The 14937-nt window shown below is 40.0% G+C and overlaps 1 protein-coding gene across 4 annotated transcripts; it reads left to right on the forward strand.

Moving 5' to 3' along the window:
• Window positions 1-1515: 1515 nt before the first annotated feature.
• Window positions 1516-14705, forward strand: LOC109939078. 4 transcript variants are annotated; one of them, XM_048610949.1, is made up of 5 exons: window positions 1516-1785; window positions 2200-2296; window positions 5300-5459; window positions 8670-8837; window positions 11715-14705. In XM_048610949.1, exons 3-5 carry the CDS (start codon window positions 5313-5315, stop codon window positions 12465-12467), a joined length of 1068 nt encoding a protein of 355 aa, XP_048466906.1. In that variant the 5' UTR covers window positions 1516-1785; window positions 2200-2296; window positions 5300-5312; the 3' UTR covers window positions 12468-14705. The 4 variants fall into 4 exon arrangements, with proteins under 4 accessions (XP_048466906.1, XP_048466904.1, XP_048466905.1 ...); XM_048610947.1 differs by lacking the exon at window positions 2200-2296; XM_048610948.1 differs by lacking the exon at window positions 2200-2296 and having other exon boundaries at window positions 1516-1781.
• The last annotated feature ends 232 nt before the right edge of the window (window positions 14706-14937 follow it).

Consider the following 14937-nt stretch of genomic DNA (forward strand, 5'->3'; position numbering starts at 1 on the left):
TTTTAATTGCAGCATAACCTCCCTGCTTCTATGCCTCGGTTAACAAATTCAAGGATTCTTTATGCCTTCTTAACCGCTTATCTACCTGTCCCGCCACCTTTAAAAATTGGTGGATAAATAGCCCATTGTCCCTCGGATCTTCAGCACTTTCCAAGAACATCTGTTAATAATGCAATCCCTTCTCCTGCTAGCCCTTCCCAAATGCATTACCTCACAAGTTTTTGGATTGAATTCCCAATTACTACAGATCTGTCCTCCCTGACCAGATGTTTAATATTCTCCTATAGTTTACAGGTATCCTCTTCACTATCTATCGCACTACCAATTTTCCTGTTGTCCTCAAACTTCTTGAACATAACCCTGTGCATTTAAGTCCAAATCATTAAAGTGCACCACAAACAGGAAGGCCCCCAGCACTGAGCCCTGCAGGACCCCACTCAAAACAAACTTGCAGTCACAGAGACATCCCTCTCTTATCATCATCTGCTTCCTGCCTCTCAGCTAATTTTGGATCCAACATTGCCACTTCTTTAGATCTCATGGGCTCTTACTTGCTTGACCAGTCTGCTATGAGCCATCTTATGAAAAGCCTTCTGAAAGTCCATGTAGACCATTTAAATGCATTGCTCCTGGTCAGCTTCTCAACCAATTTGATTAAATTTGTCCAATACAACCATCTCTTAACAAATCCATGCCCGTTATCCCTGATTAATTTGAGTCTTTCCAAGGGCAGATATATTCTGTTCTTCAGAATTTATTCTAATAAAATCCTCACCACTGGGGTAAGACTGATTACTCTGTAATTTCGGGGTCTATCCTTTCCTCTATCTCTTTAAATGAAAGGACAGCATTAGAAGTCCTCCAGTTCTCTGGCACCACATCTGTGACTAAATAGGATTTGAAAATTACTGCCAGTGCCCCTGATATCTCATCCTTTGCCTTCTTCAACACCCTGCCATACATATTAACTCAGGCCTGCAGATTTATCTACTTTTAAGGCCGTTAAGCTTCTTAGTACTTCCCCTTTTTATATATTAACTGCATCTAATATTTTACAGTCCTCCAGCCTGACTTGTATACATTGTGAAGATGGATGCAGAGTCCTCTTTGAGGACTGAAACCCCATCTTCCAGGTCCACTGTATGGCCACTAATGGGCCCTAACCTTTCCTTAGTTATTCTCTGGTTCTTTATAGAAAATGAAACTTTGAGTTTTTCCTTTGTTCTCCCTACCAATGTTCTTTGTCAGCACTCTGTAAACATTCCAAATTTCCCAGCTCTCCTGCAGTTTTCAACTGCTCTGGGGATTCTGCCATAGTGTAGTGTCAGAGTTTTGACACACAGCACATCAGCAGTAGCCAGTCCTTCTGCCTCTCAGCTTCCCAGAGGAAATTACTTCAGAGCCCATTGTGTAACTAATAAGGTGAAGTGAGGAGGATTGCATGGGGAAAATTACTCCAAGCCTTGGCAGACTGGGCACCATGAATCTCACCAGACGCAACATTTGAATTGAGAAGGACCCACCCAATCCCTGCTTTGACCAGTTAAAGACGTCACTTGAGGGATGAGGAAGTCCACAATCAGCTCTTGCATCAAATATTGATTTCGTTCATGTCAGCTAAACTCAGCGCTACCTTTTACCCAATATATTGGGGCATGGGACTCGACTTATGCTGATACTCTTACAGCATCAGGTGGAAAATAGTCACTCCCAGCAGATGAATGGGCGTTAGGCTTCAGCAGAGTCTGACAGTGAAGCCATCCACTCACTCCTCATCAAAGGCAGGTCTGAACTTTGCCAGCAAGCTGGCTGAAACTCACTTCATGTCAGTCGCTTGGTTACTATCTGTTTGCTGTGAAATTTCTGTCTCATGTCTGCAAGTCTGCATTCTAGTTATTTTAAATTGAGTTTTTTTTGCCGCTTTCTAAAACCTTGCTTTGACCAATCAAATACACAACTTGAGTTAGAAGGAAATCAACAGTAAGTTTGTTTACTCACTTTTGGGCCAGGATAATTCCACCCAGATACATTGCAAGCTGCCTCTGCTCCACTGGGGGTAATATTGGGGCACTGACATTGAGACAGAGTCAGGCGAGGATTCTCTTCCTCCAGTTTGACCAGCCCCATCCCCCCACTTCCATTCAACATAGTCTCACAGTAGCCTACACCCTGCTATCTGACTCACTGTCGTTCGCACAGAATCCTGCAGTGTCCTCACTAAAATACTGGGCTGCATTCAGACTCTGATCATATGTACAGAGAAAGGTGTTTAGTTACATCAACAAGAAGGCTGATTGTAAGTACCATCAAGAAAATGTTGTTCGAAAAATTTCAACATAATTTTATGCTGAACTTTATAGCTGTTCAATGTGTAGGAATTTGAGTGAGGGAGTGAGATACTTGTACCTTTCTTGTACTTTCTTGGGGTGCAGTATGAATTGGATTTGTTTTCATATTGAATAGAATTAGATATTTTATAATTTTGAAATGTACAGGTCAACATATAATTCTGTTGGATTCAGGCAGCTAGCAGGTAAGGTACCTTCATTGTTTCATGTGATTGGTTATTGTCGGGATTTTACCCAGATACAGAAACCATTATATATCTGAGTTATGATTTTACTTCACTGTTAGATGAAGCCTGTGTATTCCAGCTATCTGTGGTACAGGGAGTTGTTGAATATGGTGATGTCACACATTGTGAATTAGATGACTGACAGTTTTATGGATCAGGTCATTGTCAATAATTAATGTATCTGGTGGATTCCACCCTCATATTGTATGGGCCAGGCATGATCTCAGGATAATGATTGTTTAAATGTAAAAAAATGTACAGCAGTGAAAAGTTGATGCAGCAAACAACAACATTCGACATTTTACATTTTTGCTTGAAAACAAAATAAGATGCATAATTTACTATAAGTTGAATCTTTCATATGTTATTGGATTCATTGGAAATGGAGCATCTTTGCGTGATTTTATGCAGAACATTGTACTGAAAATTTTCATTTCTCTGGTCAGTTAAGAAAATGTTTTCTAGCATTTTTCTTTAATTTATTCAGTTGTTATCAAATTGAGCTTCCCCTTCTATACCAGAAATCTGCTTTGAGCAATCAAGATATGACTGTTAAGCAATTCTAGCAAGGAGGAAGTCAATAATAAGTTCCCTTTTCTCATTTTCAGTTGCATCAGCTAATTATCTGCTTTACCCATTGAACTCAGTACAAGCTGCTTCTTTCTGATTGGGGTAAGAGTTGATACTAGGGTGTTCTGAGATCTGCTAACATTATTGCAAATGAGGCATGAAAACCTGAATTTCAGTTGGACAGACTATCCATTCAGTACATAAAATCCACACTTTCATGTCCTGGCAGCAAGTTTAAACTTATTCCAAGCTGACTGAATGCTCAAATACCAATTTCTATCCGTACTTTTCACTGAGAATTTAAATCAATTTTGTTAAATCTGTCACGTTGATTCCAAATAAATAGCCTTTTCACTTTAGGGATCAGCCACATATCTCTTGTCCATATTGCCTCTGGTGCTTCTCCTTGCTGGAATTCCTAAGCCCTCTCCAAATCCAAAGATTCACAATCCTCCGAATGAAGATATTTCTTCTGATCTCAGTCTTAACTAGCTGACCCTTTATTCTCTTATCTATGCCACCTAGTGCTGGACTTTCTATCCAGGAGAGCACCCTTGCACAATCTACCCTGTTAAGCCTTTTAAGAATGTTATATATTTCAATGAGAGCACCTCTTATACTTCTAAATTCTAAGGAACATTAGCCTAGTACAAAAAAATCTCCCTAAGTAGGACAATCCCTCATCCCGAAAATCAATCCAGTGAACATGTTGCGCTTTCTCTAAGGCTAGTGTGTCCTTTTCCAGCAAAATCAAAATACTGCGGATGCTGGCAATCTGAATTAAAAGCAGGCAGTGCTGGAGAAATTGACCAGGACTGGCAGCATCTGTGGAGAAAGAAACAGTGTTAATGTTTTGAGTCTGATGTGCCTCTTCTTTAGAACAGACGGAGCTAGCAAAGAAAAGGTTTACCATGTGTTGAAGAAGAGATAGAGGGTCCCATACAATATATGGTAAAGTTGACCTGAGCACAAGGCAAAGTGGGTCCTAATGGGAGTAAAAGAGAGATAGAGATGATAAGGAAGTATTAATGGTAAGTGTCAGTATCAGAAAATTGGTCAGCTCTGCTCAGTGCAAACCCTCACAAACAAGGCACTGGGTGTGTAATCAATGTGGAGGGCAGAGTTCATGGTCTGAACTTGTTGAATCCATATCTAATCCTGAGAGCTGGAAAATAAGGTGTTAATCTTTCAGTTTTTGTTGGGTTTGCTAGGACTCTGCTGCAGGCCTAGGGCAGAAATATGAACATAAGAATAAAACGGTATATTGAAATAGCAAACGATCAGAAGTTCAGGCCATTCTTGTTGACAGAACCGAGATGTTCTGCACCTCATCACCCAGTCTATGTTTGGTCTTACCACTGGAGAGGAGACATGAGGTCATATTTGAGTGTCCATCAGTGAAAATCTTCCTTGGGAAGGTAATTAGGGAAATTTTTATGGAAGCCTTGGTAATGATATGAAGAATTTTTTTATGGAAGCCTTTCAGTGGCACATATATTTCTAGGAATCATGCTGATCTGGAGATGTGGTCAGGCCCTTTGTTTCACAGGTTCCATGGAGAAGGGTGATATTAAGAGAGCAACATTGATTTTATTTGTACAATGTTGAGATGTTGCCTGTCTAAATTGGCCATGAGAGTTCAAGGCAACAATTTTTTTGTGAAGCGGTCAACTATTTTGGTGAGAACAAACCCCTTTTGTAATTCATCACTGTGGATTTCAACTATCTATCTCTTCATTTCAAGCATGAGGGTTGGGCAAGGTCATAGTAGAGATTCAGATATCATGACTGCAATGGGTACCTCAGGGATAATGCTGATTTGCCATGGTGCAGCTATAAATAGTGCTTTCAGAGATCAGATCTGGGGAGTAATCATGATAATTCAATAAAGACCTTGGCCACATCCGTCATTCCTCAATTAGATATGCTGGGGTGAGTCCTCAGTGGGTTATTTTACAGAAAGGCAGATTTTAAGGTGGACAGATTTGGTGTAACATGTTTGAAACAGCATTGCAGTGGTTGAATGCATTAGCCCATCCTTTGTACACCAACACTGAATGAGGAGAGGCAGCAAAATATGGAGAAAATATAACCCTATAAATTGGTACAAATAGGTACATTCCAATTTCAGTCAACTATTTCACTTACTTCCAGAGCTGAAAGGAGAATGGACATTGTGCAATATGAATCACCGCAGGTTCAAGTCTTTATCAGGAGTGGACATCAGTTTTTGGACAAGGTTCGGACATTCCTTGCAAATGCTGTGAGAGAGGGAAGTCTCCAACAAGAAAGAGCAAGAGCCCACTTCAAAGAGGTATTCTTTTTAACTTATACATTAAGGAATCATCAAACGTGGAAAGTGCATGGTAAAGTTTCCCCTCTAACATACTGTTTAATTGATAACTGCCATTTACTAATTTTTAAAGTTTTTGATTGATACACAGTTGGAGTGACTGCCATCATCCACCCAGCTTTGTGGCAGTAACAGCCATGGAGGGATTCACATGCAATTTTACACCGTTTAAAACATCCAATATAACAAATTGTCAGAGTTGTCATTTTTTATGAATGCAAGCACCAAAGAGCTGGAACATCAGGGTGTTCAGTCAAGGACAACAGTGCTTCACCCTCCAGTCAGCAACATCTTCCTTATCTTCCACTTGATCTGTACCTGGTCATGCACTGTCAGCCTAGCAGGGGAGGTGAGATAACAAGGGGAATAAAAGAAGTGGCAGAGAGATTGAGAGAGTCACTGTGAGGTCAATGGGAGGGATAAGAGTACAGTCGGAAATGAAAGGAGCACTGGAGAGAGTGAGAGCACGGTGAAACCAATGGAAGGGGGTTGTTGTCCGTCTCTAAGAGACAACAATGCATACACAGACAAAGATACGGCAGAGACACTTAGAGCTCTATAAAACCACAATTCATTTATTAAGCACTTAAATGAATAATACACACTTGTAACTATTAGGGATATCTCAATCACTGTCTTTCACTACCCTGATTTCTGTAACTGAACCCAAATGTTATTGTCTTGAAGAACTCACAGCTGGCCAGGCTGAAAACTCTGCTCGACATCTTCACCACACCTCCTGACCTAGGGTACATTTTTCCACAACGTTAATCTTCAAAGTAGTGTTGAACAAAGGGATTTCTTCAGGCTTTTTATACACAAATCTCTGTGCCAAGAATGTGCCTTGTTTGGAATTATGCATGTACGTGACCAATCCTGAACATGTTGCCCAAAAGCACACCATCTTTGTACTTATCCATGCGTGTGAGCAATCCTGAATGTTTTGTCCAAATGTATATCTTATCTGGCAAAGACAGCAGTTCCTGGTTTCCTGCAGTTTTAACTCTTAGCAGATCTGACTGACACAGCGTAATTCCATTCACAAAGTAGTCCATTGTTAGGCCTCTTATCAGTTCCTGTTATCTTCAGCCTAATCCAACAGGGTGAGTGTACAATGGGAATAAAAGTGTCAGTGAGAGAGAGAGTCACAATGTGACAGGTAGGAGGTAACTGAAGAAAATCAAAGTGGGAAGCAGGTTAAATGATTCATCAGTGAGTATCTTCCTTTTCTATCTGTTTGCATGTCGTATTAGGAGCTGCGAAATTAAGAATTTAAACAGGTTATTACAGTGGTAAGGGAATTAATAAGATTATGAATTCAGAGTAAGATCAGAGATATTAAGTTAAATCAATGATTTAAACAGGACACTAGCTAGGTTCTTGTAGAGGTAGATGTTTCCAGATAATATCTTTAAAAACTTCCTTCATATTTTTTCATGATAACTGTGAGGTGCTTGATAAGCCTTTCGTTGGCTTGTGAGATTTATCCAGATTTTTGTGGCTAGGGTCATTAGTAGATAATCTTCTATATTTTTGGGTCGGTTCCAGTGTCCTTGAAAGGAAAGGGCCTTGCATTTGAAAGTACATTTGATAACCTCAGGTATATCAAAGGGTTTCACAGTAGAATAAGTACTTTCAAAGTGCATTATGGGTGCATCATGGACAATTATGGCAACGAAATGTGTGCACAGCAAAATCCCATAAACAGTGATGAGATAATTGACAACTTCTAATCTGTTGTTATAATATTAGTAAAAGGATAAATAATGAAACAGCTTAAGTGGGAAAGCAACTAGCTGTGGTGCATTACATATTAAAGTCTACAGCCAAGATGTTTTCAGAGCCCCCTGGGCTTTGCAATGCCACACCTTCTTTATATTACGTTGAGTGAACTAATTGCTGAACATTGATTTCTATGATAGCTGGAATATTGAGTGCAGAAGTGGGATTATCCATTGAGCACTTTTGGCTGAAGACACTTACAAAGATTTCAGCTTCACCTTTTCAGTTGCATATGATGGCTCACAATGCTGGAGGAAGAGTAGGCTTGCAAGGCCTTGGTCCTGTCAATTCATAAGTTCTTCAACACCATTCTTGACAGGAAATGGTGGGGCTGCAGAGCTTGAGTCTGATCTAATGGTGTGAAACACTGACCAATACGTGCCGGAAAAACTGTTGAAGACTGTTGTTCATCTGCAGAAAGAATACTCTACACTGTCCTGATCTGCTGGAGAGCTGGTACAGAGATGATGGGCTGAGTCACCCCCATCTAAGAAAGCAATATCTTCTCTCACTCTGAAAACAACAAATGCTGGAGATCTCTGCAAGTCAGACAGCATCCACGGAGAGAGAGCAAGCTAACGTTGCGAGTCTAGATGACTCTGCATCAGAGATGAAGTGAAGTGTGGAAGGGACAGCACTTACGCTACAGCTGGGGCGGTGTGGCGGAGGTGGAGTTAGAATGCCGGTGGAGAAAAATTGTTGAAAGTTCTCCATCAGCATTCTACACCCCACCACTGCCACACCCACCCCAAACTATACAATAAATGCTGCCCCTCCACACTTCACTTCAGCTCTGATGAAGAGTCATCTAGACTCTAAATGTTAGCTTGCTCTCTCTCCATGGTGCTGTCTGACCTGCTGTGATCTCCAGCATTGGTTGTTTTCAATACAGATTCCAGCATCTGCAGTAATTTGCTCCTATCTTCTCTCACTCATTTTATTACTGCTTCATCTGCTTTGCCAAGTCTGTTCATTCTGTGGGCTGTTTCCCTTACTATCTTAAACTATCAAGAGATATATGGTTAAACCACAGTCCCATTATTCCATGTTCATTGCATTTTTAGTACAAATGTTTCTGTTTCCATGAACTTGTTTCTCATCCTGCTGGCACTAATATAGAAATGATTCAACTTCACAACCTGATGAGTAGCTGTCATCTATGTTGCAGAAATGACTATCTGGCCATCAGAAAATCCAGATCAATATGCAGAATTAAGGGGAGAAAGCAGGAGAATGGCTTTAATTCACGATGCTCATTTGGAGAGCCAGTACAGAGACGATGGGCTAAATCACCCCCTTCTGTGCTGTTATAATTCTGAGATTCTATGTTTGCATCTTTATTTGTGACAGAAATGTTATATATAAAATGTTTGTTTTTTAATTTCACAGATATTGCATATAATATTATTTTATGGCCAGATTTATCGTCTTAAGATTGAACCAGAAGAAATTTTGCAGGAAAGTCAGAATGAGCTCTCTGCTAGGTATCCAGATGTCTTTGAGAGGTGCAGAACCCACCTTCCAACACGTCCTCCTTTCACGGTACTACTTGATGCGGTAAGTCTGTAGATGATACCGACATTGGTGGCGTAGTGGACAGTGAAGAAGGCCATTTCAGAGTACAATGGAATGAGCCAAGGAGTGGCAGATGGAGTTTAATTTAGATAAATGTGAGGTGTTGCATATTGGTAAGGTAAATCAGGGCAAGACTTTTACAGTTAATGATAGGACCCTGGGAAGCATTACCGAACAGAGATACCTAGGGGCACAGGTGCATATTTCCTTGAAAGTGAAGTCATAGGTAGGCAGGGTGGTGAAGAAGGCATGTTGCATGCTTGCCTTCATTGGTCACTGCACTGAGTAGAGTAGTTGGGATGTCATGTTGTGGCTACACAGGACACTGGTGAGGCCACTTTTAGAATTCTGCATTTAGTTCTGGTTCTAGTTCTAGTTCTAGAAAGATGTTGTTAAACTTGAAAGGGTTCAGAAACGATTTACAAGGATGCTGCCGGGATTAGAGGGTTTGAGCTATTGGGATAGACTGAATAGGCTGGGGCTTTTTTTTCCTGGAATGTCAGAGGATGAGAGCGTGACTTTATAATGGTTTATAAAATCATGAGGGGCATGGATAAGGGTGAATAGCCAAGGTCTTTTTCCTCAGGTGGGGGTGTCCAAAACTAGAGGGCATAGGTTTAAGGTGAGAGGGGAAAGATTTAGAAGGGACCTGAGGGGCAACTCTTTCACAAAGAAGGTGGTGCATGTTTGGAACAAGCTGCCAGAAGTGGTGAAGATGGGTACAATTACAACATTTAAAAGGTGTCTAGATGGGTATATAAATAGGATAGATTTAGAGGTTTATGGGCCAAATGTTGGCAAATGGGACTTGTTCATGTTTAGGATATCCTCTTGGCACAGACAAGTTAAACCAAAGGGTCTGTTTCCCTACTGTATAACAGCACAGAGACACAGTATGACTTCACTTTAGTGCCATTTCACCAACCATTTGTGTAAGCCTTCAAGTGTGATTAGTGTTCACCAAAGCGAATCCACCTTCTTGGTTGAGGCCAGGGTAACGATCATTGACTGACTGAACTAAGGCTTACTGCAGTGTATGAGGTTCATGTTTCGGTGCATGGGGCTCACAACCAACTTCAGAAAATCTTAGGCCTGTGCCAGAAAAGCAGCTCCCCGGTTTTGAAATCGCCCTGAGAAAAGAAGGTTCACAAGGAGGTTAACAGGCCTGTGATCTTGGCAGTGAATATCCCCTTCAAAGGTTCTTCACTCCCAACAGATACATCTCTGGCCCTCTCCTCAAACCCTCAAAAAATCTATTTAAAGCCAGAAAAGATTAGTTGGCTTCACTGAGGTTTCCAAGTTAGCAGAGAGCAGGCAAGCCTTCAAACAAGAAATAGCTATAAGCATATTTTCCACCTTCGAGGGGACCTTGTTTTCATTGTACTAAAGCATCATCTGCAACGTGGGAGATGACATAGTATCTCTCCCACTCCTTTTCCAGTCTTAAAATGTCCCTTTATTTAAAGCTGAACATATAGGGGTGTGCTGTAAAGACTCAATGATTGATTTTTCCTCACCAGAATCTGTTCACACCCACATTAAGGTGTATCTTAAGAAAGTGGAGTTGCATGTCATAAGATGACACACACACACACACACACACACACACCCTTCCTATTAACCAGAAGGTAGCCCGCACAGTGGCTCAGTGGTTAGCACTACTACCTCACAGCTCCAGGAACCAAGGTTCAATTCCAGTCTTGGGCGACTGTCTGTGTGGAGTTTGCACATTCTTCCCGTGACTGCAGGGGTTTCCTCCAAGTGCTCCAGGTTCCCCCCACAGTCCAAAGATGTGCAGGCTAGGTGAATTGGCCATGCTAAATTGCCGGTAGTGTTCAGAGATGTGTAGATTAGGTGGTTATAAGGGGAGTAGGTTCGGGTGGGCTGCTCTGAAGGTCGGTGTGGACTTTTTGGGCCAAAGGGCATGTTTCCACACTACAGGGATTCTATGAATTGAACAAAGACAATGAGGAATCACTTCAATTCTCCCAAGGCTCCTGCTCAAAGTCTCTGCCAAACTCCCTCAGAATTTCTGACCATTATGAGAAAGTTAGAAGGCTAGGATTGCCAGGGCACAAATGGTAAATAACCAGGGGAAATATAGTGGTTTTAAATAGCAGGGAAGTTGTTTACAGTAACCTACATTTGTCACTGAAGGACTAATTGTGGAATGGTCTGGAGTACGAGAGAAAGGATTTTAAAATCTGTGAGCAGGAGGGTAAAGATTACAGAGATATGGTAGTGGTAAGATTGAGAGGGAAGTTATAATTAAAGGAAAGAATGTGATAAGGTGACCTATTCACAATGGGTTCTGAAGCATGAAAGATCATGTCCTTGCTAAGTTAAAGGGACTTACTCTTTCTGGTCCTCACGCCATTGCTGGAAAAACACTCATTTGCTGAATCCTGCATTAACTGCCAGGTTTCCTGAGCTCTGGGAAACCTGGTCCATTGTTGCTAAAATTAAATGATTGCCATAATGTGATGATTGCATTTAAATATTACAATTACATCCTGCCTCTCCAGATGGAGAATCTTCAGTCACAGCACCAGCCTGCTGCAGTGAAAGTTGATTTAGGTCTGTTCATGATGGGGGCTGTACTTGGATTTAGCATATATAACAGTTTATGTCACCCCTGACTCTCTTTTGCCACTTTTGAGTGATTAACCTCCCACTCGCCCCATTTTCTAATGTACCTGTCTTTGTGGGACTTTGACATGTGGTAATTGTCTTCCATAATTGCCTGCATATCAATAAATGCATGTGAAAACTAATTCATCGACTGTGAAATGCTTTAAGTTTAAAGGCGTTAAAGAATTACAAGCTGTTATTTCTTTTCATATGGTTCATGTTTTACAGATTGTTGATGTCGTAGGAAGAAATGCAGAAGTTGTTTTGCAACATCTATTGTTGCAGGTAAATGACATGGAAGTTACTAATGCTGACCAAAATCCATGTAGAAATATTTTTGTTTCAGCAGTTGTCACCTTCTGCTATTTTTTTGATGAAGATACTCAAAGACAAACAGACAATTACTTTGGTGCTTCAGTGTCATGTGGAGATGTAACGCAGAGAAAAATAATGATCGATATATTGTGCTGCCAGAAATGGCACCAAGACATTAGCTGGGCAGCATGTATTGGCAAGGTATTGAATCAAAATGCCTTCAGATTTCCTCCTCATGTGTTCTCAATGGCATTTCACATATACACTCAGGGACAAAGGACCCAGGCAAACCAACGTGTTGATCATGATCTGGTTAGACTTGGGAATAACCCATTGTTTGTAATTGCCAGAAATCTCATGCAATTTGGATCCTTAGCTCCCAGGGGACCTTGTCAAAAATGCTTCACAGTGTTCCCAAACATTATTTTTCATTTACTTCCACCAGAAGGTGAACATCCTGATTGGGAATATGGAAACTGTGCAGAGTATGAATCACTGAGCCAGCTACTGTACTCTGATCCGCAAATTGCCATGAAACTGCAACCTAACAAGTTTCGAATTGGACGAGATCAATTAATGAATGAAAAATATGAACGGCTTCAAGAAAATCTTGAAGAGTTAGAGTTTAGATTCGGGCCTATAATTTCATATTATAGTCCGTTATAAGGGGATCTGTCCTGGAAAGATTCCAACATTGAAAGCACATTAGAACACACAATATGTCATATTCTTGGTCAACCAACTAATAATTCAACCGTTTGTATGCAGTTGTGCAGTATTACGCTTTATACAATTAATTCAATTCAATGAATAGAAAATTCTAGGGAACATATTACCAATTTTCAAATTTGCATTTCCTCTATTTATTTGTTTATCTGGAAAGTTATCCCAGTGCAGTGCACCAAACGCAGTATTTGCACTTTTGAAGGTAAAAACACCTGACTTTCTCCAAGCCAAGGTAGTAATGAGTGATCACTAAGCTGGAACTTCCATTGGCTTATTACTGTGGCTCTTTTCAAGGTCAGTACTAGTTATAAATTCCACCTGGAGGGTAGGGAAGGGTAGATAAAAGCCTCCTGCAGTGTAATGTTGCAGCATTAGTTGACCAGGTGTAACTTCTGCAGAAATTTGAAAATTAATCATATCACTATCTTTAAATAGGCTAATTTCTATAATTCAATCAACTGCTTTAGAGTTAGTTGTAGTAGAAGAACTTGTCATTTCAGAATTAAATATCTCCCCAAATAGGAATGTGGAATAGCCAATATAATCTTTTCCCCCATTTGAATGACATCATAACATGCTGGTCCTCAAATTTAACATACTTTCTGACCATTGTCAAACAAAGTGGGGGATGGTATATCCTGATTTAGAATATTTTATATATTGATCTGCCAGATGATAGCCTAGCACATATTTCAGGAATTCTATGTCTTATTCTGATGACAAGAAAGTTTTAAATATGTATGTGAATGATCTCCCATTGAATCTGAGACAAATATATACTGTAATTATCTTCCTGTTTGAATTACAGAGCTGTGCTTCTTTATTGAGAAACAATGCAAAGCAGAAAAAAATGTGCTTACACAAGCTCAAATTTAGGGAAAAACAATCTACACATAGCTTAAGTTTTCAAACTACAAGCTTCATTTAGATTTGGCTTATTTTTCAAATATCACTGTTATAACATTCTTTTACAATATCACAGTTATAGATTGCCAGGTGACCTCATAAAAATACATTGGCTATCTTTTTCAAGTTAATCTACCAACAAATAAGATACACAGCTCATCATCTGTCTTAGAGACTGCTAAAACATTGGGGAAGATTAATCTAACAACTGTTTCTAGTTACTGTACTTTAGTTAATTAGGAGAGATGTGTGAAAGACAGTTAGCTTCAAGCTAAGGATAGTAGGTAGTTAACGGAAAACAATATGCTATGGTCCATGAAGTTACATTAAAAGATTAAATGGGTTTGTCTGGAGCCTGATAATTTTGGAACAAAAACAAATTGCTGGAGAAACTAACCAGGTCTGGCAGCATCTGTGGAGAGAAAGCAGAGTTAACATTTTGAGTCCACTGACCCTTCATCAGAACTGATATTAGTGTGACTAAAAGAAAGAGGAAGTACTGCGTTGTAATGTTCTATGTTCTATGTTCCCTACTGACTCCGAGAAAAATAATAAAACATGACGTCAAATATGCACTCAAAAGAGTTAGATTTTAACCTCAGACCATAGTTGTTTAACATTTGATTTGTATCCTCAACAGTAGAAAAATCTGGAGAGGAAACCTTGCTATCTATCCATAGTTCTTCCTTGTCCCAATGTTACTGAAATATGGTTTACTTGTGTATTCTCATGCCTAGCTTTGTTGTTTTCTGACAAGTTTGATTTCACCAACCTTTCATGTCCAATATATACCACTTATCATTCATGTGCACGTTAAAATAGGAGGTGCCAGTTTCTTGACACCTGACTCTGTGACTGGTTCCAATGTCGGTAAAATAGTAAATTCAGTTCTGACCATTTTGTTTATTCTACATTGGTTTCTTGAACTTTCCTCAATCTGTGGTCAAGTGTTTGCTGCAGCCATTTTAAGTCAGTGCCTGAGATAACAAGGTGTAGCGCTGGATGAACACAGCAGGCCAAGCAGCATCAGAGGAGCAGGAAGGCTGACGCTTCGGGCCTAGACCTTTTTTGCTAGTATTGACAGCATCAGATGTGTTGGAATTCAAGAAGAAAATAATTATCTGAGTGTTGAAACTACAAATAGTTTGTAGACATCAGCTACACTCAATACTGTTGGAGAAAGAATATCAATTGAATTCTACCAGAGCTTTTTGAATTCAATACGCTGTAATTTTATCAAAGTCAATGCAAATAAACATAATGCAGAGGAAATTCCAATGTTCAGTGTTTTTATTTGATTAAAATGATAAAAAGAATGCATTGTATTCATATAGACATGTGAATTCAGGATTCCACAAAATGCTAAACAGTCAGAGTTGTCCCTGGCTATTTTTGCAAGCAATAAATACCCACAAAAAATGGTGTGATAAAGACCAGATAATGTATTTAGTTCACACTGTGATGTCCATGCCGGCTCTCTGTAAGAGAGGCTCAGATCGTTCTG

The sequence above is a fragment of the Rhincodon typus genome, chromosome 23 (assembly GCF_021869965.1).
Source record: "Rhincodon typus isolate 14 chromosome 23, sRhiTyp1.1, whole genome shotgun sequence".
In the NCBI taxonomy this organism is placed as follows: Eukaryota; Metazoa; Chordata; class Chondrichthyes; order Orectolobiformes; family Rhincodontidae; genus Rhincodon; species Rhincodon typus.

What these genes read in the sequence shown, in the direction of transcription:
- LOC109939078 (XM_048610949.1), top strand. Translation starts at nt 5,313, where the DNA reads ATGGACATTGTGCAATATGAATCACCGCAGGTTCAAGTCTTTATCAGG. An exon ending in CAAGAGCCCACTTCAAAGAG is followed by an intron (nt 5,460 to 8,669) that starts GTATTCTTTTTA and finishes TTAATTTCACAG; the next exon opens with ATATTGCATATAATATTATT. An exon ending in TCACGGTACTACTTGATGCG is followed by an intron (nt 8,838 to 11,714) that starts GTAAGTCTGTAG and finishes CATGTTTTACAG; the next exon opens with ATTGTTGATGTCGTAGGAAG.